This window comes from Heteronotia binoei, chromosome 2, assembly GCF_032191835.1.
Source record: "Heteronotia binoei isolate CCM8104 ecotype False Entrance Well chromosome 2, APGP_CSIRO_Hbin_v1, whole genome shotgun sequence".
Taxonomy (NCBI): Eukaryota; Metazoa; Chordata; class Lepidosauria; order Squamata; family Gekkonidae; genus Heteronotia; species Heteronotia binoei.
The window spans coordinates 116,163,260-116,188,921 of record NC_083224.1 but is presented as its reverse complement, the minus strand read 5'-3'; the positions used below and the strand labels follow the sequence as shown (position 1 = coordinate 116,188,921).

The window sequence follows — 25,662 nt, the reverse complement described above, 5'->3', positions numbered from 1 at the left end:
CCAACTCTGCTAAAAATGAAAAGTCAAATAGATTCCTGACTTGTCTTGCTGACAACTTCCTTTTCCAGAAAGTGAAGACGGAAACAAGGGGATCTGCTATTGGATTTAATTCTCACCAACAGGGAAGAATTGTTTGAAGAAGTAGAAATAGTGGGCACTCTGGGCAGTAGTGATCATGTGATTTTGGAATTTACAGTCTTAGGGAAGGGAAAAGCTATACGTAGTCAGACTTATAGGTTGGACTTCAGAAAGGCAAACTTAGATAAACTTAGAACTATGCTGGGTAAAACCCCATAGTCAGAAATACTTAGGAGGAAGGGGGTTCAGGAGGGGTGAGAGTTTCTTAAAAGCGAAATACTGAAAGCACAATCACAGATGATTCCTATGAGAAGAAAAAATGGAAAAAGCCTAAAGAAGCCGAAGTGGCTCCATAAACAGTTCTCTAAAGACTTGAGAAATAAAAAAGACACCTTTAGGAATTGGAAAGAGGGCCTTATAACCAAGGTTGAATATAAACAAATCACCAGTGCTTGTAGAGAAAAAGTTAGGAAAGCTAAAGCTCAGTAAGAGCTTAGGCTGGCCAAAGATGCTAAAAACAACAAAAAAGGGTTCTTTTCTTATGTTCAGAGTAAGAAAAAGAGCCAAGGACATGGTAGGCCCATTGCTAGGGCAAGAAAGTGAAATTGTAACAGGTAATGAAGAGAGGGCGGAACTGCTCAATTCCTACTTTTCCTCAGTCTTCTCTTCTGAGGGAAACGGTGCTCAACATGGCAAAAACAGCACATGAAGGTATGAAGTTCCAACCTAGGATCAGCGTAGGGGTAGTACATAAACACCTAGTGTCTTTAAATGAAACTAAGTCCTCAGGGCCAGATGAGTTGCATCCAAGGGTTCTAAAAGAGCTTGCGGATTTAATAGCCTTTGGCTATTTTTGAGAATACTTGGAGAACAGGAGAGATGCCAGAAGATTGGAGGCGGGCAAATGTTGTCCCCATCTTCAAGAAGGGTAAAAAAGAGGATCCAGGTAACTACCAACCCGTCAGCTTGACATCTATACCTGGAAAAGTTTTAGAACAAATCATCAAACAGTCGGTCCTGGAACATTTAGAAAGAATAGATGTGATTACTAAGAGTTTTCTATGGTTTTCTCAAGAACAAGTCATGTCAGACTAACCTGATCTATTTTTTTGAGAAAGTGACTACCTTGCTGGATCAGGGGAATGCTGTATGCTGTAGACATCGTTTATGTTGACTTCAGTAAGGCTTTTGATAAAGTTCCACATACTATCCTTGTTGACAAGTTGGTAAAATGTGGTTTGGATCCTGTTACCATTAGGTGGATCTGTAACTGGTTGACAGATCATACTCAAAGAGTGCTTGTGAATGGTTCCTCATCCTCTTGGAGAGGAGTGACAAGTGGAGTGCCTCAAGGATCTGTCTTGGGACCTGTTTTGTTCAACATCTTTATCAATTATTTGGATGAAGGAATAGAGGGAATGTTCATTAAATTTGCAGATGATACGAAATTGGGAGGGGTTGCAAACACAGAAGAAGACAGAAACAGGATACAGGATGACCTTGACAGGCTGGAAAACTGGGCTAAAATCAATAAAATGAATTTGAACAGGGATAAATGTAAAATTCTGCATTTAGGTAGGAAAATTCCAATGCATGGCTATAGGATGGGGGAGACTTGTCTTAGCAGTAGTATGTGCGGAAAGGATCTAGGAGTCTTAGTGGATCATACGCTGAACATGAGTCAACAGTATGATGCTGTGGCTAAAAAGGCAAATGTGATTTGGGGCTGTATCAACAGAAGTATAGTGTCCAGATCATGTGATGTGATGGTATCGCTTTACTCTGCTCTGGTAAGACCTCACCTGGAGTATTGTGTTCAGTTTTGGCACCACATTTTAAGAAGGATATAGACAAGCTGGAATGGGTCCAGAGGAGGATGACAAAGATGGTGAGGGATTTGGAGACCACGTCCTATGAGGAAAGGTTGAAGGAGCTGGGGATGTTTAGCCTGGAGAGGAGGCGGCTGAGAGGTGATACGATCACCATCTTCAAGTACTTGAAGGGCTGTCATATAGCGGATGGTGTGGAATTGTTTTCTGTGGCCCTGGAAGGTAGGACCAGAACCAGTGGGTTGAAATTAAATCAAAGGAGTTTCCGGCTCAACGTTAGGAAGAACTTCCTGACCATTAGAGCGATTCCACAGTGGAACAGGCTTCCTCGGGAGATGGTGGGTTCTCCTTCCTTGGAGGTTTTTAAACAGAGGCTAGATGGCCATCTCACAGCAATGAAGATCCTGTGACCTTAAGATCCAAATATGGATGCTGTTTCCCTATTCATTCCACCACAGTCCCAGGGATTCTAAACCTTCTTTTAATCCCAGTTTAAGATTCTGAATTATGGGGAGTTTACAAATTCCAGTTTCTCAGATACCTGCATGAGGGTGTCACATTAACAAGTTGTGTTCCCATGCCTGTCACAGACAAAATCTGTCGCCCATGATATTTGAATGCAGTCCAAGAATGCATCACATCATGTTCTGTACTGGCCATTTTTCCTCTGAAAAGTGTTTCTTACTTCATTATTCTACAATATTTTTCAACCAATGAAATCAGTATTTTTCAACCTTGTTCTTCTTAGTCCTGAAACTGGAGAAGAGAACAGTTATGAAGAAACAGTATCTTACCTGAAACAGACAGAAAATTCCTCTTGCTCAAATGTTGCTCAAGAAACTAGACATTGTAAGTATCATCAGCTGTTTGGTATATGCATGTTTATGGAATGTGTTGTTGTAGCGGGAGAGCAGCAACTCCATAGTAGATGAGTTTGTAATATGGGTTAGTCTGGTGTTGCAGAGAGAGATCTGAAAGTGCTTAACAAAAAAATTAAGCATTGCTATTCAAGGATAGAAAAAAATATATGTGAAGCTAAGAGAACATTTCTGTCCAGCTAGAAATAGCTTAAGACTTGTGTCTGGTTCTTCATTGCAGAGTATGGGATTCTTTATCTCTTGTATTGTAGTAACTCTTGCTGTGATTCTTGATCTTTTTCTTGCTGCCATTCAACTCATCCTTTTATCACTTTTTATCTCAGCTGTTTGCTGGGGAGTACATTCTACAAGATGTTCCTTAAGTAACATTGTAGGCCTCCACTTATGAGGTCTGGGATACAGATAGCAATACATGGAATTGTATGCAAATAATGCAGAGTTATGAATGTGTACTGGCCCATTTAGCCTGTGTGTGTGTGTGTGTGCAAATATATGCTCTCTGATTTTGACTTATTTCCTGTAATGGTGTTATTAAAAGACTAAATAGTGTAAAGAAACCAAGGTGGAGAATGCATGCTATTCTAGCATTAACAGAAATGCCAAATTATCAGTAGTAATGACTGTATTATAATGGAAATGAACTGAATAAAAATGTGCTAACTATTGACTATTTGTATTCTAGCTTTCAAGCCTGGGAAAATGGACACTATCAAGGTATTTTATTTCTTTTATTCATTACCCTAAGCCTGAATCATACAATATTCATCATGCTGTTATACATGCAAGCTTGAGCTGTTGAATTGGGTCAAATTATGTGTTATGGTGGTGAAAAATATTGTTATCAATTTGCAAATGAGGAGTGTGATTTTTTTTACCAGTTACTTACTCCCTTATGTTACAGACACCTAGTTCACCCCATGCTGTTCTTGGGACCCACTACTCCTTGGAGGTGGGATTGTAGGCAACACAATACATTGTAATGGTATGAGGGGAAGTTCAGTTCCACGAGCACCTGTCAATTTACACTAGTTAAGTTCTGGTGCATTGTTCATTGAGGACTGTAGAGTGCTGTTCAGTCTAATGCTATGCATTTTGCTTGGAAGTAAGCACCATGGACTTCAGTTGAATGTATACTTCCATGTTTCCATAAGATTGCATCCTAAGTTTGTTAGGAATTGGTTACTCACTTTGTTAGATCTTTTGAAGGTTTTTGCCTGTTGGAACTAGGGTTAATTCACCGAATCATAGTATGGTAGCAACATGCACAGCATTGTGCCCAGTTGTCTTTGGCTTCCTCTGCCTACCCAGTGGATAAATCTCTATAGCTAACTGGACTGCTAATAAAATTAGACAGCATTCCTGAAGGTTGTGAATTCAAATTGCTGCTGAACCAGTCTCTTTGACTCTTGTTTCATGCTTTATGGTTTTATTGTTTTATTGTGGATATTTAATGTTGTTGTTAGCTGCCCTGAGCCGGCTTCGGCGGGGAGGGTGGGATATAAATGTGAAAAATAAATAAATAAATAAACTTAAATCTGTATGCTGATCTTCCCCATAGCAAGCTTGCCCTTAGATGCTTGGGGGTTGAACAAACTGCATAAATCTTGACATTTCCACTAAATCTATCACTGTGTTCTCAGATGCTTATCACAAGGTTGGTTGCATGGGGAGTGAAGTACCCAGCATGTAGAGAAGCACTGAATCAGAGTGCCAAAACCGCATAATAAGGGCTATCTCAGAGTGTTCTGAGAAAAAAATCTGGTAGTCCCACCACTGTAATGGGGATGATGCCAGTAACAAGAAAGCATACAGGAATCTCATATGCACAGTAAAAAGTTGTTTCTCCCATTATATAGTATGGAATAGATAATAAATGTTGCCAACTCTAACTTCCTGAAGTGGGGTCCCCCCCTTTTATTCCCCTGTTTCATATGTCCAGTGCTGCCAATCATGTGTTCACATGGGAGACGTCAATGAAGCAGCATGCCATGATCTAGTGTCCTGGCTCCACTGATGACCCTCCTGATGGCGCCTGGTTTTTTTGGCCACTGTGTGACACAGAATGTTGGACTGGATAGGCCATTGGCCTGATCCAACATGATTTCTCTTATGATCTGTGTTTCAGTACCAAAGTGTGCAACAAGAATGCAAATTTTGGCAAGTGTACTACATCTGCATACTTTTATTCACAGAATAAGGAGGAGGAGTGAAGAATTTAAACTCCATGTGAAATTTCTTATTAGTAAAACTTTAAAAATTACTTAGACATCTGGCAATATACACATAAAGGGAAAATAGTGGTTGAGAGCCCAAAGACTATGTGCACATGGGGAATTTCTCTCCTGGCCCTCAGCTGTGGACTGATGCTGCTGGGTGAAATGGATGCCCCCTCCCCCTTTCCCATGGAAGCATTTTGCACAAACTGTCTCTTTAGCTTCTGTCCCCTGGTTTCACATTAATGACACGAAATACACTTCTGCTGTACTGTAGAACAACAATGCGGCACTGTTTTCAATTTGAACTGAGTCTGAATGTGTGATAACTGAAGCTGTCCTCTCTGTTTTATGTATAGAATCCTTTTCTCACTGCCACACACAGGTAAATTTTCTTGGAGCTGCTTCTTGATATTTCACAATAAAATATTAGAGCAATGGGATTTTTGTTCATAAGTGAAGTTGACTGAAGATATATAATTGTGTGGACTCAGAATGGTGAGGTGGAAGCAAATGTCTGTTAAAAATTTCTTGTTACTTCTGGAAAGGTAGTATAAATGGCCATGCAACAAGAATAAAGTATGAAGCAAAGGCCAGCATGTAATTGATCCAAGTGATGAATTCATCAGGCTTCTGCTTCCATTGATAATAGTGATGTTTCAGAAAATCATTTAGACCTTTCTTGCCTAAATTTACTGCTTCTCATTCTGTTATTGGAACATTGAAATAATGATATCACACTTGAAAAAAAAGTTTTAATGAGAAGCATTTTCAGCTATGACTTTCCCCCACATAATTGGGATGAAATTCTAAGGGATGACTCTACTAACCCAAGGACTCCTTCCTAGCAAAGTTCAGCCAGATACAAGGAAGGAGACCATTTTTGTTTATATTTATTAAACAGGCAATTAAAATTCTTGTTTGCAAAGTACATAGAGATATAAAAATGCTGGTGTGAGAATTTTTTGTTCTGTTCTGGGATTTTTGTGCATGTATTTTTCCAGAAAACTAGAATGCTCAGGTAAATGGAACTAAACTCTTTCCTCCCCTAATTTACCTCAATATACAATTTCAGTATTTTCTTTCCTATCTGTTCTTCTCCCCCCTCCCCCCCTCCACACTGACACATACACTGTAGCCTCAGTACTATAGCTGCTTTTAAATAAATTTAAAGTTGATGTGAGCACAGAAATTTGATCCTCACTGATTTATCAGCTAGGAAGCCTCAGATCCATTATTACAGGTCTGTCCTAAACTGCTTGTTTTATTGCCTTTGCCTTTCATGGGAAGGGGGGGGGGGATGGATATTTGCCTCTTTCCTCCTTCCCAATAGCATGCCTGTTTACCTTCCAGAATGTTGTCAGAAGTGAGACAGGTTTGAAAGTATGTAGACTTCTTTCCCCTTAACTGACCAGTTGGGTTCTGCTGGCAATACTTCTTTGTTGTCCAACACTTTCTACCCTCCTTGAAACTAGTGACGCTTAGCATATTTCTCCCCATACACAGCCCACAAGCATATTTTATGATGAGCAGGGCTTTTTTTGAGCAGAAATGCACAGGAACGCAATTCTGGCTGGCTTGGGGTCAGGGTGTGTGGCCCAATATGCAAATGAGTTCCTGCTGGACTTTTTCTACCAAAAAAGCCCTGATGATGAGCAATAAAATGCAGTGTATGAAACAGTAGAAAACAGAATACCTAGTTTAGAAAACTCTTAACATTAACATATTGGGAGATCTTCTAATTAAGAAAAAGAAAGCCCACACAGAACAGTGTAACAGTACACAGCTCCTTTTCAGCAAAATTGACAAAGCAACTGCATAGACTGGATAAGACTGAAGATTTGTTAATATTCAAAAGGGGGCAAAGACATCCCTCATTTATCCAATCTGAAATCCCCAAGTATCCAAGAACCAGTAGGTTGATCAACGATAGCCAAATTATTAGTACAAATTATTAGTATATCAACCAAGCATTCCTTCCCCAAATCTCCATAGGGGAGGGAAGAAACAAACATTCTACCACTAAAAGAAAACAATAACAGAGCAATAATTTTATCATTGTGATATCAGTGAAGCAGATCTCTCAAAGGGGTGACCCACACCAATAGCTAGTCCTCACATTGGCGTCCCGTGCTGGAAATGAATGGTGGTTGCATGGACAAAAGATGTGCTGCTGTTCCCTAGATTTTTCTGTTTTCTCTCTAGATCAGTGGTCTCCAACCTTTTTGATTCTATGGTAGCCCATAAGTCAAAATTTACTTGGTATGGAGACCACATGAAAAAGCAGAGCATTGACAAATGATTAAACCTGCAAAAGACTGGGATCCACTTTCACAGGCTTCAGGATCCACTCTTGAATCAGGACATGCAAGTTAGGAAACACTGCACTAGACATTGTAGTCCTCCTGATATTGCTGCTTTACTCCACTGGTTCAGCTATCTAAGATAGTAGTTTTAGCCTCACTCCAGATTTGATGAGTGCTCTGACTCTATGTGAGGGATAGTTTTACAGGAAGGGGGCAGAGCAAGTAATAGCAACTTTGTTCTTGATGCAGTTCAAACCACACAACTACCCTGACAGTTCCAAGATAAGTGTGAAAACCTATTGAATGGAAACATTCAAGAAAATGTAATCAGCTGTATGCATTCCTGAGTCCTTTTTAGATCCTTATATCCTGAGGTTAAGGAAATGTGTGACTATTAGATTTAATATTGTTGGGGGTAAATTGGTGTGGTCTTCTTCCAAAACTCTCTAGAGAAGTAGCCATTGCGTTATCTGTGGCATGATATTTTGTTATCTGGTAACACTTCAGCACTGAAACAGATGATGAACTAGAGAGAAGAGTATTCCATAATAATGAATCATTGAAACAACAAGCAGCTGAAGAGAGATTCAAGGTAAATTTAGATAAAGAAATTCAACCCTGTAAGAACCAGGAAATGTACAATGGTTCCCATTTTTAGTTTTCAAAATGCATCTGTATTTCACAAATGTGAGTTTAGCATTTTCTTCAGCTAGTGCAGGAAGCACTATTGGAGAGAAGGATGAGGTTCCAACAGTTTCTCATGGTTTCATAATGTTGTTCTTCAGTATTCAGCGTAGCAGAAGTCCTTCCTCCACAACAACATATCAGATTTTCTCAAAGACCACACAGATAGACAGTTGGTCTCCTGAGGTTAGAAGTGACAGGATTTTGGTTTGGGCATGTGTCTCTTCCTCCTGGGGTGGAAAAGTAGCTTTATGGCTGTTGCTGTCATTCCTAATCTGAACTGGATGCTCAGTTTGAAGACTATAGCATCTTATGACCCATGCCTGTGAGCCGCCCTGAGCCCGCCTTTGGCGGGGGAGGGCGGGATATAAGAATAAATTTATTATTATTATTATTATTTCTCTAACAGCTGAACTATGATTTGGAATACAGTCCCTCCTTCTGAAAATGCTTTTAGGACTAGTATAAAACATTTAAATGGATTTTCATCAAATGTATTGCCTATCTTTTGTCCTGTCGTCCCTCTTCTAAGAGTGAGTTCTAAGGGATGAAATATTTTTGATCTCCTCATACTGGAGACATTTCCTGTTCTCCTGAACAGGAACAAATTGTACAAATAATCGAGGCATGTTTTGAAATCTGTTGATTTACTTCCAGGCACATTTCAAAATACTGGTTCTTACCTACAAAACTCTAAAGAATCTTGTGTAGATTCTATGATGCCAGATTGCCAGTCTGTTAGTGCAGCAATTCCTCTCATGGAAGAGCTTTTTTTTTTGTATTTGTGTGTGTTTCTGCACCTGGAAGTCATGTCAGCCTCTGCTGGTGGCCTGGAGGATATTCAGAGAGGTGTCTGAATAAAGCCTGTCCCTGTCCTCCAACTTGGTATTTCAAGGAAGTCTCCCATCCAAATACTAACCAGAGTTGACCCTGCTTGGCTTCCAAGATCTGATGAAATCAGGCTTGCTTGGGCTATCCAGGTTGGGGCATGGAACTATTGTTGTCAGGTCTTTCCTGGCTGCTGGCAGGGTCGGGGGCTGTCATCACGCGTCCAAAGCACACATAGTACGATGACATCACCCAGAAGTGACATAATTGCACCAGGCATGTCACATGGGGAGCACTCTACCATTTAGGTTAAAAACCTAACCCAAATGCTAGAGCATCCCAACCCAATGTGCCCTGTACAATTACATCATTTCTGGGGGGTGTCATCGTGCTGGGCATGTCAGGTGCCCATGGAGCTCTTTGGAGGTGGCTTCCCCTGCTAGCCAATCCTGTGCAGGCTGGTTGGAGGCCCCCAAAATTGGGGGAACTTCTGCCCCCCCCCCCCCCATGGGAGGCTGGGAACTCTACATGGAACAGCTTTTTTTGTTTGCAGAGCACAGTGGTGATTCTTGTTTGTCCCTCCCCCTCTTTTTAGGCCTCTCATCCACAAGTGGTATAAGGGGGGGCAAAGAAGAGTGCATTGAGAAGGAGAGGTGGGAAAGCTGCATTCCCATAGCATAACTTTCTCCTTTATACTGCTTAGGACCCTGGCAAATATCTAAGGGGCTACCATCTTGTCAGTAAAGATCTTCAAGTGAGGCCCTGTTAAATGTGTGTTCATTTGCTAAAGGGATATGGTTTAGCATGACAGAAAGGATGTTCACTTTCTGTGGAACTCTCTTCTCTCCTAAGCTTGGATGATGCTGCACTTTCTAAGTTTTTAGCTTCTTGTTGCTGAGGCAGGATATAAGAGTTAGAAATTAAATAAAAATAGAAACTAATTTTAGTATCACAATTTTTTAAAATCAGATTGGTGAGGATGGAGATATACTTGTGAAAGAAGGAATGAATGGAGAGAGTTCTGTTGGGAAGAACATGCTTCAAAAGGGAACAGCACAAAGTTTCACAGAGCAGTTCCTAGAAAAAGACAGAAATTGTAAGTATCTGTGGATGGTTCTTTAATTTGAACTCAGTACTGAATTCAGTGAGCTAGCTTGCTTGCTAATGTATGTCTACTCAAAAATGGATTACAGTTGGATTTGATCCCCATCTAAGGCTGCAATTACTTCAGCAGTTGTAGTGCAATCATAATTATACCCATTGACTGAAGTAGAAGTTATACCCATTGACTGAAGTAGAATTAGAAGAGTTTAATTCTATTTAGGAATGAACTTTTAATTAATCTCTCCCTTGTAATAACCTAGACAATTGTGCATGTGTGTGTCTTACTTTCCTACCTTAACTTTTGATTTAGGTATGCTATTGTGAAAGCTGGTACAGCTGAAATACAGCACTGAAGAGATAATTTTACAAAATAGGACATCACGGATCAAATCAGACCTCTGCCCTGACTTGGTTAAGAGGACTTAGGGAGACCACACTCCCCTTAAGCCTCTACCCCCCTATTATCATATGGACATTATAACTGTCACTTTCTTTAAGTTACATTGTAATTATATCCAAGTAGGCAGCCATGTTGGTCTGAAGTAGTAGAACAAAATAGGAGTCGATTGCACCTTTAAGACCAACTTAGTTTTATTCAGAACGTAAGTTTCCGTGTGCATGCACACTTCTTCAGACAAGGAATGAGGTACAGTAAGCAGAGCCACATATAGCTGGTGGGGTTTGAAATAGTGGTACGAAGTTAAAATCCAATAGCAGAATAGTAAAATTAACAAATTCAGAAAACCTTTGATCTGGGTTGCATTAGCGTGGGAAACCATAAAACAGTAACATGTCAGAATGTGAGAATGCCTGTTAATTATTCTATTGCTAATAAACCTGGGTCAAAAAGAGGGCATTTCTTTCCCAGAAGTTTTTCCTGCCCAACTAATTTACCTTTTAAGATGTAACATAAATATATACATCATTCTAGTTTGCCATTAGGAAAAAATACATTAAAATATAGTGGAAGATGGGTTTAATATATGTAATGAGATAAACAGCCAATATCCCTTGTTTGTATGTCAGTACAAAAGCATTATTCTGATACACTATTCTAAAAGAGAAATACATTGGAATACTGTGGATATATAGCCATACTTGGTGAAAGCGGGTTTAGCGTATGTAATGAGATAAAAAAACAACAACAACAACATCTCTGTTCAGTCCTGGGGAGGTGTTTGTTCCAAGTTTCATAATAGTTTGTAATTCAGCAATTCTTCTCTCCATTCTGTTCTTGAAGTTCTGAGATGCTAAACCCACTTCTCAGAACTTCAGAACAACCAATGTATTTCTCTTTTAGGATAGTGTATCAGAATAATAAGGGATATTGGCTGTTTATCTCATTACATTTACTAAACCCATCTTCCACTATATTTTGATGTATTTTTTCCTAATGGCAAACTAGAATGATGTATATATTTATGTTACATCTTAAAAGGTAAATTAGTTGGACAGGAAAAACTTCTGGGAAAGAAATGCCCTCTTTTTGACCCAGGTTTATTAGCAATAGAATAATTCACATTCTGACACGTTACTATTTTATGGTTTCCCACGCTTATGCAACCCAGATCAAAAATTTTCTGAATTCGTTAATTTTACTATTCTGCTATTGGATTTTAACTTTGTACCACTTGGCATTCCAAACCCCACCAACTTCTTCCTCTGTGGTTCTCTACCTTGCTTCACTTCCTCAAACCACCCCCAACCCCATACATGGTGTATGGGGGAAACAAGCTTTTGCAGGAACATCTTGATCTATCTAGTAAAAATAGCAGATGCAAGAGCCGAATTAGAAGGCATTCTCTCCCCTCAACATGAGGAAAGGAAAGGAAATGACGCTTTTAAAAAAAGATGGTATCTGCTGTGAAACATTTTTTCAATTCATGCTTTTTTGTTTTCTCATATGCAAAATTTATACTATTTAAACCAATTATTTGACTAAAGCTCATATGACTAATTGACTAAGGTTTCTTTATAATAAATATTTCTTTGTAAGGTTTCTGAGGAGAACATGGAGCTTTCAAAAACACAAGGAAAGGATTTGGTTATCTGTATTTAGGTGATCAGCTAAGAATATAACAAGGTCTTGTTTTCTGTATTATTCTGCACCCTTGCTGTGCAAAGGCTTGAGCTTGTTCTGTCACTCAAATAGCATCTGCATTCTTAAATCTGAGGAGTTCTTCTCTCCCAGTAAAACTCTGTACTGCCTTTAATACAGAGAGAATGGAATAAATCCATTGGCTTTGGCCAGAATGCTGAAGAATCTGATGTGAATCTACCTGAATGTAGAAAAAGCCATCAAAAGATTGGGGGGGGGGGGGGGGGCGGGGAGGTTTCTTCCTGAAGGGACAACAGAAAAATATTCAGCTTCTTATCTGGTTGTTCAGTAATACCAATCTTTTTTTGCAAATGAATACCTTCAATTTCACACCCTGGAGGCTAATGGATACCTTTCTGAACAAGCATTGTTTGTCTAATGAATGTCTAAGAATTGTATATACTCCATGTGTCTTTAATCATGTTCTCATTATTGCTACTTTTTGTGGTCCTACCCAAAGTAGAATGGTTCTCTGACATCCCCCTGCACTGCAGTCCACTGATGTCTACAAAATGCTACTCCTCGGTAATAGGAGACTGATAGAAAAATCATGAGGATAGTCTGCAACAGTAATGGAGAATCAGTAGTGTTCCCAGCTCTGGCTTGGCAAATGCTAGGAGAATGGGGGTGAAGGTGAAGGAAGATGTGATGCTCTAGGCTGCCTTACCCAAACTCTGTGGTCTTTTACTGTATAGACTAGTGGAAATTCCTAGAAAATTGCTATGTGGAAGCCATTTTTTCTCTTGATCCTCAGTACTTCACAGGTGGGGAGTTCGGGTTGTAGGCTGGTAAATGGGTGGCCTGGAAATCAGAATCCAACCCATTGAACGTAGGACTGTATATTCTTAAAGATCTAAAGAGAAAATGATGAACAAAAGAGTATGTCTACTCTTGCACACATAGAAATTCCAAGAGACTTGTTCGTTCCCATTATTTTGGCTTTGTACCTTCATGTCCAGAACTGCCCATTTTGGGCTGTTTTATAAACTTCTAGGTCTGCCATTGAAACTATGTCAGTTCTATTCTATGTGCCCAGGAACAGACTACTGAACCCATATACTTTTTATGTTTAAGACTTTACTGAAGAAGGGAAGCTGGGGAGGGCATATTCTACTGTGTCAAGCTGATCTATTGTGGCAGGTCAGTCTGGCATGAGCTGTTGACTTCAGCCTAGGTTGGCTTCTAGTATACCACTGGAGACTGCCCAATGAAAAACACTGTCGGCAGTTTTAAGAAGCATAGGAAAATTGACACTCCAGAAGGCTTTTACAAAATAAATGCAAACTACAGGTATTTCAGCATCCATTATTTTATTATTTATTTACTTATGTGACTTTTATCCCACCCTTCCCACTGAAGCAGGCTCTCAGGGTGGATTGCAACATAAAATCATATAATACATTAAATATATTGAAAATTTCAATTAAATAAATTAATAACATTAAGATGTCAATTAACATTAATTCCTCAGGTCTGGTCAGCTATGTAATAAAACAAATAAGCAATAAATAAATTTATCCACTGTGCATGTTAAGCAGAGATTATAAACATAGGTTCTTCTGCAGTTTCAGATGGGTATGTGTGCCTGGAAGCTTTGAAAGACTATGAAGAAGCAGCAGCTCTGGATTCCAGACCAGCACAAGCTCTGGAAGAACTGTATGATGATGTAGAAGGACTAGAGAGAGAGTTGTGAGTAAGCTGCAGATAAGATGCCTTCATCTCTAGATTTATCCTTGTTAAAAACTGGAATATCTCTGAAAATATGATTCTATAAAATTGTTTGTGTTGCAGTCAAGCGTCTGATAACTTCAGCCCATTTGACAGTGGTAAGTATGAAAATAATGTAACACTTTTCAAAAGCCTTTTTTTTAGAAAAAAATATTCACAGAGTGCAAGTTATCTTGTGTCTGAGACCTGTACAAAGCTTGCCCAGCAATTATTGCAATGGGCCAAACCTCTGGCAATGAATTCTCTACTGTGCCTGAATTATACAAATGACTGGGATGGTGGATAGTGCAAAGCCTCAACTACTTCTCTATGGATATCAATATACATTTCTCTGTAGTTTGGAGCATTCCACAGCTTCATTTATAGTATGTGTGGCAACATAAATGTCACATTGTTTCTGCCCTAAGCCACGTGGGCTCCCCTGAGAAACTATTTTTTTATTCTGTTCATTAATTCCCAAACTTTTCTGTAGGGGAAATAAATGAAATTCTCCTTTGAAAGCTGATATAGTGAAGGACATCCTGGTCCAAATCGTGCTTTACCCATGCACTAAACTGAGTGATTTCAGGGAAAACCAACTCTCATTGACCTTAGCCCCTCTCCCAATCTGTAATATGGGGATGCGACCTCTAACCTCCCTTCCAGTGTTGTAATGTTTAGTGAATATATACCCAGAGCATATTTACAGACTGCTTCCTTCAAGTATTTTATAGGGTTCCCAGCCCCCTGCTTTGAGATCCCATCCCCTGATTTTTAAGGACTAGGCAGCAGAGGTGACCACATGTGATGCTCTAGCAATTACTCTCTATGGAAGCTACAGAGAAGAAGGCCAAAGCACCATAGCCAGAGGCCTTCAAGGAACCATGTGTTTGCCTACTTCTCCCTAAAGTGTGCTAGTGCACTGATTTTCTTCTTCAGGGCTCCCTGTGTGCATGAAGGGGCTAGAGCAGGGGTGTCAAATGTTCAGCTCGCGGGCCTGATCCAGCCCTCAGAGGGCTTCTCTGTGGCCCTCCATGGTCTGCTTCCTTCTTCCTTTCTCCTGCTTCTGTCATTGCCATTTTTGTTTGTCTCTGTGGAACTGAGACAGCAGAGCAAACCAATCTCTCCTCAGTCTTTCCCTCTTCCTCCTTCCTCTTCCCCAAGGGAGGGAGAGAGGGGAGGAGTCTCAGCCAATGGAGGAGCTTGGCTCTGTAGCTTTGCGGGTTTGAGATAGCCTGGCACAGCTAGACCTCTCCCAATCAAAGCTTGAGCTGTGCCAGGTTCTTTCAATCACACAGCAGAGCTACAGAACGAAGCTTCTCCATTGGCCGAAACACCTCCCTCCCTTTCCCTTGGGGAAGAGAGAAAGAGATCTGCTTTCCTCTGCTGCCTTAAAGCACCTTTAAGACCAATACAGTTTTGTTCAAGGTAAGTAAGCTTTTTGCCTTGCATTTCTCTCTCTCTCCCCCACCCAGCTGGGTGCAACTGGGTTCCCTCTTTCTTTTAACTGTGTTAATGCCTTCATGATCCAATCTTTCTCAGTAGGAAAGCAATGGGAACTGTTTAGATGAGGAATTACAAGAAGCTAGTGAGGCAGAGACTGGGGATTTTGAACTTAGGTTTCCCAGATAGTAGGTTGATACTGACCACTATTCATTGCTATCTCTCTATTCTTACACTGTCTCATAGGAATTATTTTTCTAAGGTAGACTATAGCTACTACATAAAACACATAGCCCTCAGTCTGTGCCATTGTGCCTTCACATGTTCTTGACCAGCACACTAAGCAACTTATGTACAAAAGCTCACAACGCCCAGCCATTTCATATTTCCCCCTGGGTCCTAGGGCACAGAGTATTGACCATGAGATTTCTGTAATGAATGGCAATAAATGAGAAGTAGGCTTGCAACTTATAGATACAAACCTGAACAGCACATGAGTAGCATACTTATTGCTACAGTGTAGACATTTTCTCCAAATTTTGATGTAATAATGCAGAGCAAGCAGAACCAGTTATCAGAGACATAAAAAATATTGCAAGTGTGCTAATCTAGTAAGCATATTTTATTTTAAAATTTAAAAAAATCTTTGTGTTTATGCCCTTTATAAAGTTTACATCTCTGATACCTGACATTACATTTTATGACACTCATGGCCCAGCCCCTCAAGGCCTCATTTATGTCAGATCCATCCCATAGCAAATTAGTTCAACGCCCCTGGACTAGAGCAGGGATGGCCAACAGTAGCTCTCCAGATGTTTTTTGCCTACAACTCCCATCAGCCCCAGCCAGCATGACCAATGTGGGGCTGATGGGAGTTGTAGGCAAAAAACATCTGGAGAGCTGCCGTTGGCCACCCCTGGGCTAAAGTATTTTTTTTTAAATGAAAGGTAGAATTTAGAGGACCAGCAGCAAATTGTTATAACTCTGTAGTGAATATATCCATTGCTATTTAAAACAAACAAATAAGCAAAAAAAAAAAAAAACCTTACAAAGAGACCCGGGGGTGGATGGAAGCTATTGTGGGGGTGGGCTGATGCAGTGAAAGCTGCACAGAATATCACTGTCATGTGAATGAAGCTTGGAGATCTTGCATCCTCCCTTGATATATGCAACATCTGCAATACCAGCCTTGTAGTCTCCTGACAATCCATTAGTTCATAGCTAATCGAATAAGTGGGAATTGCTTTTTTATCAGTTTTCTAATGGAAAAAGATACATTCCTCTACAAACTAGGAATATAATGTAAATTTTTGTATGGGGCTGATGGGGTTGCTCTGGCAGGTCTTCAGAGCCTGAGGTATGTTCTCTTTGATAAGATGCAGTGTGCTTTCTGTCTGGATGCTCCCCCCCCCCCCCCCCGCTCTTTTGGAATCTGGCTTCAAACTTGTTGAAGGGCATATGGGCTTCTTGTGCATTCCCCTCCCCTTAAACTACTTAAAGTCTTTTCTTTGAAGTAACCACTGTTAAAATTGCCAGGCTATCAAAGAGGTATGGCCAGGAGCGCTATAATCATAGTGTCAAAGAAATAATGTCTCTCTTATGAGAAACTGATTAGCCTGCAATAATACTTAATAGTGGCAATTCAGTGTGTGATGGCTGAAGTCCTGGTAATCCCTGTTTTAATGTAATTTAATGTTAACATTTCATTGCAAGAACAATGATAGTTTTTAATCTGTTCTTCTGGCTCAATTGTTTTATAGACTTTTGGCCTAAGAATATATGGACTGTTCAATATTAGCAAACCTTGTTAAAACAATTTGATATTTTTAAGAAACCTGTTTAAAGTACCATTCAGGCATAGCTCATTTAACATGTCCTCATGAAAAGGTTTATAGGTTTGACTAATTTGAAACTTATTGACATTCCAATGGCTCCTTACTTTTATTTGTAATAATCTTGTAGTTATTTCTCCTTGCAAGAGGCTGTTGGTTTCAAAACTATCTTTCTTTTCCTTTCCTGTCACATAACTTTTTAAAGAATCCTGCCTTTCCCCTTTGTAAGGCCCCTAAAGCAGGCATTTAAAACTTACTAATGAATATGAGAATTTCAGAGACTTTCAAGCCTGAGACAGTAATACAGATTTAACTTGTCACAGTTTCCCTACCACCACAATGGGTAGCCGATCATGCAGTCTCCACATCTTAGAGTCCTTATGTTTCTATGTCTGATTTACTGGTGACTCTAACAATAAAACTCATTTTGAGATTTCCGCTTAAAAATTGTTAAAATTTGTTTACTTAATAATGTTAACTTTTAAAAAATATACTCAAAACTGCTTTTCTGAATTCTTCTGTAATGGAATTCCACATTCTTGACAGTAAGTTCTTTTCTGATGATAGTTATATTTGTGTGTTAAATTCCAGATAATACCTTTGAAGAAACATATGAGGATGTTGAAAGTGAAGATTATAAATCAACAAAATCAGAGTGAGTTTCTTGTCTTTATGTTAGAATTGTTTATTTGAGCTCTTTTTCTGTTCATGGATTAGATGATTTGTGGTTATGCATTATTTTCCACTACATATCATATCAATCAGCACCTGGATTTTCAACTGAGTCTACACTCAACAGGAAACGTTGCTCTATTGTAGCTCCTTGATGTATAATATGTGATATTCATACATATTAAGTTTATGATATGATGTGTATAATTACCCTAGGCAGGGGTAGAATTCTAGCAGGAGCTCTTTGCATATTAGGCCACACACCCCTGATGTAGCCAAATATCCAAGAGCTTACAACCCTCCTTTTTGTAAGCTCTTGGAGGATTGGCTACATCAGGGGTGTGTGACCTAATATGCAAGGAACTTCTGCTAGAATTCCACCCCTGACCCTAGGAATAGACTGCAGAAATCCTGTAGCTAAATCACACTGTTATTCCTAAACCATTGTTTTAGGCAGGGCTTTTTTTGTGTCAGGAACTCCTTTGCATATTTGTCTCCTTTGAGAATTCTCAAGGGAAATATCCTCATATACGTTGGTGGAGATCTCACTCATTACCCCCTCTCACAAGCTCTGTTTCCAGTTACGTTGCTTTTCCTCAATAGATTTGGAGGCCCCAATTTGGGTAACACTGAGGGGTCTCCTTAGTGGGCTCCTTGGGAAGTTTTGGGTTGCAGAGCAATGTGGAAGCAAGCAAGGTAAAATGATGCACATTGGAACTAAAAATTCTAATTTTAAATATATGCTGATGGAATCTTAAGTGGCTGATACTTAGACTGAAAAGTGACAAAGGCAAACTCCATGCTAGGAATTATAAGAAAGGGATTGAAAATAAAACAGCCAGTATTGTAATAATCTTGAGTGAAATGATGGTGCAGCCTTATTTACTATGTGTTGTTCTGGCCATTGTATCTCAAAAAAGTTATTGCAGCCCTATAAAAAGTGCAAAAGAGGACAACCAAGATTTTTAAGCCGTTGGAGCACTTTCCCTAGAATTAAAGGTGGTGGAACTTCTCAGTCTAGAAAAAGATGGCTAAGGAGAGTCAAGATAGAGGTTTATAAAATTATGCATGTGGTAGAGAAAATGGTTAGAGGGATTTTTTTCTCCCTTGTCCATGACTTCCAGACACCAAATAAAGTTGTTGAGAAAGGTTTAAGAGAGACAAAAGGAAATGCTTCTTCACTCGACAACTAATTAAACTATGAAATCCAACGCCAGTGGAGATAGTGATGGCCATGAGCATAGATAGTTTTAAAAGTGGTTAGACAGATGGATGAAGAAAAGGCAGCAAACCTGTGAGTACCAGTGCTGTGAGGCAACAGTAGGAAGGATCTCTGCCTCTGTCCCTTGTTCATTTTTCCATCAAGGGTTGGTTGGCTGCTATATGAAATGGTATGCTGGACACAATGGACCACTGGTCTAATCCAGCAGGTTTCAGTGGTATACTGAAGGGTATACTGTACAGTGGTATACTGTTCAGTGGTATACTGTACAGGATGCTGGTTAAGGAAGGCCTTTGAATGGGGCCCTTAAATGCTGTTCTGGCTGCAGCCACTAGGGATGCAGGGAAGTCTGAGCATAGCAAAAAGCTCTAGGATTGGCTTAGCTTCATTCACTTTCCTTCAAGACTCAATCAGACTTCCTTAACAGATTATACTGATACGTGCTTCAGTAACTGCCAGCCTGCAGGTCATTTTCTCCAATAGCCTAGCCCTTTTCTCTCCTTTTTCTTGCCAAATGCTGCAAAGCAGTAGTTAGGATGTTGCAGCAAGATAAAACAACCTTCCCTCTCTTTATTTCTCTCCCTCTTTTCCACATGTTTCTCATTCATTTATGTTTCTCTTCATCTAATTTTTATGGATCTCCCCCCTCCCCCCATACCTGTCTTTATTTTCACTTCTTGGTCTCAGGACCTTCTCATCCCTATCCTGCTTGGTAACAGAATGTATTTAATAGTATAGTAGCCAACCTTTGTTAATACTATGTTGGGTATTCTGTAGATTGCACTGGTTCTGCTGGGGTGCAAAAATGCCCCCCTTCAGTTTCTACTGCAGAGATATTTTGATTTGACTTTAGTGTTTGGAAACAGTGGAGGCACCTTCTTTGGAGGATAGTGTGTTTCTTAATATCCAGTCTGGTGAAGCTTGTAATCACTATTTTGTGATGTTTTAGCTAGTGTTAGTTAATAAAAGATAATGCAAAGGCAGACTCCTAGCTCTTAAAAATGCCTTGCAAATATTTGGGGTGGTCATTTCTTGGCCTTCAAAATGGAGAACAGAAGCCTTCCTATGTGCCTGCTCAGAACACATGTGGTATGATGGAAGTTGTTTTTTTTTGTTGGAGGGAGGGGTTTGTCATCAAGTCATAGTTGACATAGTTGTAGGGTTTTCAAAGCAAGAGACATTTGGAGGTGGTTTGCCATTGCCTGCCTCCATGTTGGCCTTGCTTAGCTTCTGAGATCTGATGAGATCAGACTATCCTGGAGCTATCCAAATCAGGGCTAGGCTGAGAGTAATGAGATTGGCCCAAGGTCATCCAGCAAGCTTTCATGGCACAAGCAGGGATTCAAACCTGGATTCCCCAGATGCTAGCCTGACACTTTAAGCACTACACCACACTGGCTGTCGTAATGGACTAGCATGTTGGAATTTGATTTTTTTCCCCATTGGCATGATTATATATACAAAGTTGAATACAAACAATTTTTTACTGTCTACATTCCTTTTCTGGCCATTGAATACAGCAGGGGTGGCCAACGGTAGCTCTCCAGATGTTTTTTGCCTACAACTCCCATCAGTCCCGGCCATTGGCCATGCTGGCTGGAGAGCTACCCTTGGCCACCCCTGGAATACAATGTTTGGGTCCAGTGGCACCTTTAAGACCAAACTTTGTTCTGTTGCTTCAGACAACATATCTGCCCACCTAAATCTACTTTTGACCATTATTATTATTCATTTTATTTCATTGTCATATAGAGGAGGGACCCTAATCTGAATAGCCCCAGCCAGGTGTGGAATTCTAGCAGGAGCTCCTTTGCACATTAGGCCACACACCCCTAATCTAGTCAATCCTCCAAGAGCTTACAAAAAAGAGCCTTGTAAGCTCTTGGAGGATTGGCTACATCAGGGGTGTGTGGCCTAATATGCAAAGGACTTTTGCTAAAATTCCACCCCTGGCCCCAGACTAGTCTCATCTTGTCAGATCTCAGAAGCTAAGCAGGGCTCATATAGAGACAGGCAATGGCAAACCACCTCCAAACTTTTCTTCCCTTGAAAACTCTAAGGGGTTGTCATAAATCAGCTGTGACTTGATGGGAAAAAATAGAGGGGGTGTTAAAAAATGATCTCCTATGGGTGCCAAGGAGGCTAAGTACACCACTGGCAGGCTTTACTTATGGTCTTAATCCACTCAGTTAAGTGTGTATCTCTGTTTTTGATGACCATTTGAGAATCCAACAGAGCTGATGTCTCCTGAATAAGGGGAAAACTTAATTCTTTGTTCAAGGCAGTAAGAAGCCTTTCTGGGGCTTCCTGCCTGCATTTCTCAGATAGAGATTTGCCCAGGATTACGTACAGAAGACTTTGAGCCAGTTAACCTCAGCTAATGATTGATCTCGGAGGGGGTCTTTCTGAAGCTTTGAGGACCGGCGGAGAAAAGTGGCGTCATTCAACATCTACAAAGGATTAAAGAGCCATTTAATTGGCATAAGCCTGTCTGGATCTCACTCTCTTTTGGGACTGATAAACATCTGAGAAGCGACAAGACCGAAGTTTAAGAGGCATAGCCGTTAAAGGTACTTTGATTACAATCTCTCGCTCCGAGACTTTTCTAAGCTAATTTAAATAACATTGGAAGGTGGGAAAAATTGAATAACAAAGAAAGAGAGGGGAGAAAGAGGAAACCTGAAATTTGGACTCTGTTAAATTAAAGACTTTGATAGAATCTGGGAATGAAAAGAGTTGTTTTGAATACCTGAGGTCACTGACATATGCTTCGGTGTTATGGCTCTGCACTCGCAATCAACATAACAAGCATTTTAAAGACCGCGCTATTTGGAGAACGTGAACTGGGCTCAGTGAACCAGGAAGTAAAAGCTGAAGGTGAGAGGAGCAAGAAGAAGGTCTTTGCTTGGAATTTTTAACCATAGAGAAATTGCAATCGCCATTTTGAAGAAGGGAAAATTGCCAAAAACTGTTAAAAATCAATATCTCAGCCCAGGAAGGTAGGAGAAGGATGAAATTAGTCTTATTTTAAAGAGCAAGTTCTAAGCTACTGAACTTGGTGCTGGATTTAGAATTGGAGTCTTTGGATTTTTTGAAGGTTTTTTTTATGTCAGAAGAAAGACTAACTCGTGCAAGATCTCATTCTTTGAACAAAATGCAAAGTCAGTTTGATACCATGGAGGCCAGGATCATGAAGGGTGTAGCGAAGATGTTAACAGCTTGTAAAAAAGAGCTTAAGAAGGACATTGGAGACCTTAAAAAAAAGTTGAAGATTTTAAAAATGAGTTGGGTATGGTTATAAACAGAGTCAAGGATGTTGAAGAGAAAGTTGATGTACATGCTTCCACCTTATTTAAGCTTCAAGAGAAGGTAACAGTTCACAACTGCAGATTAATGGAAACTTAGGTGCGTCTGAGAGAAATACCTGAAGGGGAGGGAACTGATTTAATGGACTATATGGTGAAAATAATTGCTGACTATTTAGAGGAAGATCCTAAAAGGTCCAGAAACATGTTTGACAGTATCTATAGAGTTAATTAATCATATGCAAAAGATAAAGGCTTACCAAGAGATATAGTTATAAAACTAAGGACAAAAGACATGGCAGGGAAAATTCTGAATAAAAATTTTCAAAAGGCTCTGATAGTGGAAGGGAGCAGAGTCAAAATAATGAAAGAGCTGTCAAGACAAGTGATAAACGACAGGAAGAAATACAAGAGGTTAACAGAGAAGCTACATGCAGAGGGAACAAGATATAGATAAATAATACCCGAAGGTTTGGGCTTTGAGCAACGTGGAAGAAGGATTACAATAAGGAATGAGCAAGAGATGTGTAGTTTTTTGGACGAGAATAAAGACTTTGCATCATAATGGATTACAAGTTATTATCTTGGAATATAAATGGACTAAATTCACCACAAAAACGAAAAGCAACATTTCATTGGATTAAAAAACAAAAATGTAATATAATTTGTTTACAGGAAGTTCATATACCACAAAAGGATTACAAATTTTTGTGAAACAAACAATTGGGGTTGGAATTTTTTTCATTAGCGGATCAAAAGAAAAGGGGTGTGGTCTTTTGCATTAAAGAACAATTAGAACCAAAATTGATATTTAAAGATAAAGATGGAAGATATATAGCAGTGGAAGTGATGATGGATGCAAAGAAAACATTGTTACTAGGACTATATGCACCTAATGGAGCAAAAGATGTTTTTTTTTTAAAGACATTAATCGACAGTTGGATGAAGTGTCCTATGACCAGATCTTGATGATGGGTTATTTCAATGGAACAATACAAAACAATATAGATAGGTCAGGCGAAAAGAGCAATAATAAAGAAGGGAGACTGCCAAAATCATTTTTTGAGTTGGTTAAACAAGAAAGTTTGGAGGATATTTGGAGAAAATTTAACCCTGAAATAAGAGACTATACTTTCTTTTCAGCAAGACATAATACTTTTTCTAGAATTGATATGCTATGGGGCTCTAAAAGTTTGGGCCTCATAACTAGAAAAGTAGAGATTCTACCAAAGGTATGTGCAGATCATAATCCAATATTTTGGGCTACAAAATTGCAAAAGAAAACAAGAAGATGGAGAATAAATGAGGATTTGTTACAAGATAAGGATATTGTGACATTTCTAGAAAAAGAAACTATAGCTTTTTTCCAAATAAATGATACTGATGATATAGAATTCCAGACGGTTTGGGATACTTACAAAGCAGTAATGAGAGGACTATTGATTACATTGAATAATAAAGATAAGAAGGCAAAAGAAAAGCAGATGTTGGACATTCAAAATGAAATAAAGAAAAAAGAAGGGGAACTAAGAAAAAGACCAGGGGAAAAGAAATTAATAAGGGAAATTACTATATTACCAGCCCAAGTAAGACATTTGTTGAATAAAGAATTAGAATGGAATTTAAAAAGTTTGCAACAAAAATCGTTTGAAGGTGTGAATAAACCTGGGAAGTGTTTAGCTTGGCAACTGAAGAAAAAGAAAGAAAATAAAATTATTAATAAAATCATGGCTAGCGGAAAAGAGATAGTGGACCAAGAAGGAATTAAAAGAGAATTTTTTTAAATATTATGCAAATTTATTCAAAGGTGTGAAAATAAAAAAAGAAAAAATGGAAGAGTATTTACGAAATATTAAATTAGCACCCTTGACTGAGTATATGAAAAAGATTTTGAAAGATCCAATAGAAAAAATTGAAATTGAAGCAGCAATAAATGTAATGAAAGTAGGTAAGGCTCCTGGGCCGGATGGATATACAACTAAATTTTATAAAACTTTCAAAGATGAAATGGTACCAAAATTGCAAAAATTGATGAACACGATAAGAATAAAAGAGAAAATTCCAAATACTTGGAAAGAAGCTGTAATCTTGTTGATTCCTAAGGAAGATAGAGATGTCACAAATGTAAAGAACTATAGACCAGTTTCATTATTAAACAATAACTATAAGATATATACAAGAATCTTGGCAGAACGACTCAAGCAATATTTGATTAATTTTATAAAGGAAGATCAAGCGGGATTTCTCCCTAAAAGGCAAAAAAGAGACAATGTAAGAACTGCTGTAAATATTGTAGAATATTATGAGAAACATCCAGAAAAGAGGCGGCGTTATTTTTTGTAGATGCAGAAAAAGCCTTTGACAATCTGAATTGGGACTTTATGTTTGCAGTAATGGAAAAAATAAATCTGGGAGAGTATTTTATAAGAATGACAAAAGCAATATATATGGATCAACACGGAAAATTGTGTATAAATGCAGACCTTACAAATTAAATGAAGGTGAGCAATGGTAGAAGACAAGGATGTCCGCTTTCACCATTGTTGTTTATAATGACTCTTGAAATTCTGCTAATGCAAATACAAGACGACAAAGAGATAGAAGGATTGAAAATTAGAGGATTTTCTTACAAATATAAAGCATTTGCAGACGATATTGTGCTTATAACTGAAAATCCGCTACAAGTGATACCTATGTTGCTAGCTAAGATAAAAGAATATGGAGAAATGGCAGGATTCTATATAAAGAGAAATCAAAATTTTTATGTAAAAATATGCAACTAAATAAACAGAAAGAATTGCATAGTTTGACGGGATGTGAAGTCACTTCTAAAGTTAAATATTTAAGTCTAGAAATAACAATGAAGAATATTGATTTGTACAAAAACAACTATGAAAAGTTATGGCGTAAGATGGATGAAGATATGATGAAATGGAATAGACTTAATCTGTCTTTGTTGGGTAGGATTGCTGCAATTAAGATGAACATTTTGCCAAGAATAATGTATTTTTCGGTCCATAAGACACTCCGGACCATAGGATGCATCTTCCTCCTGGGGGGCGATCCACTGCCTCCCTCCGCCCTCCGATCCGCTGCCTCCCTCCGCCCTCCGATCCCGGCGCTTGCTTTAAGCATCAGAGCTGGAGCCAGGCAGACAGGCACGGAGGAAGCACGCTGCCCCCTCCGCAGCTGGCACTCGCGAAGTGCTGGGTTTGCGGTGGGGGCAGCGTGGAGCGATCCCAGCGCTTGCTGGAAGAAGCTGGAGCCAGGCAGGCAGGCGCGGGGGAAGCGCTGGGATCGGAGGCGGAGGCAGCGGATCGCCCCTCTTGGAGAAAGGTACATCCTACCATCCCTTCGCTCCATAAGACGCACACATTTCCCCCCCCCCAATTTTTTTTTTGGGGGGAAGTGCATCTTATGGTCCGAAAAATACGGTATTTGTTCCAAACTATTCCAATTGTGA

The 25,662-nt window shown here is 39.4% G+C and overlaps 1 protein-coding gene across 1 annotated transcript in view; it reads left to right on the top strand.

The window, feature by feature from the left end:
* Positions 1-25,662, top strand: part of FYB2 (FYN binding protein 2) — a 97,203-nt gene that overhangs the window by 47,895 nt on the left and 23,646 nt on the right. The window contains exons 5-12 of the mRNA XM_060233021.1: positions 2,656-2,756; positions 3,468-3,499; positions 6,003-6,019; positions 7,812-7,896; positions 9,786-9,912; positions 13,584-13,707; positions 13,810-13,844; positions 17,583-17,655. Coding sequence (XP_060089004.1) covers positions 2,656-2,756; positions 3,468-3,499; positions 6,003-6,019; positions 7,812-7,896; positions 9,786-9,912; positions 13,584-13,707; positions 13,810-13,844; positions 17,583-17,655 — 594 coding nt within the window. The remainder of the gene's footprint in view (positions 1-2,655; positions 2,757-3,467; positions 3,500-6,002; positions 6,020-7,811; positions 7,897-9,785; positions 9,913-13,583; positions 13,708-13,809; positions 13,845-17,582; positions 17,656-25,662) is intronic.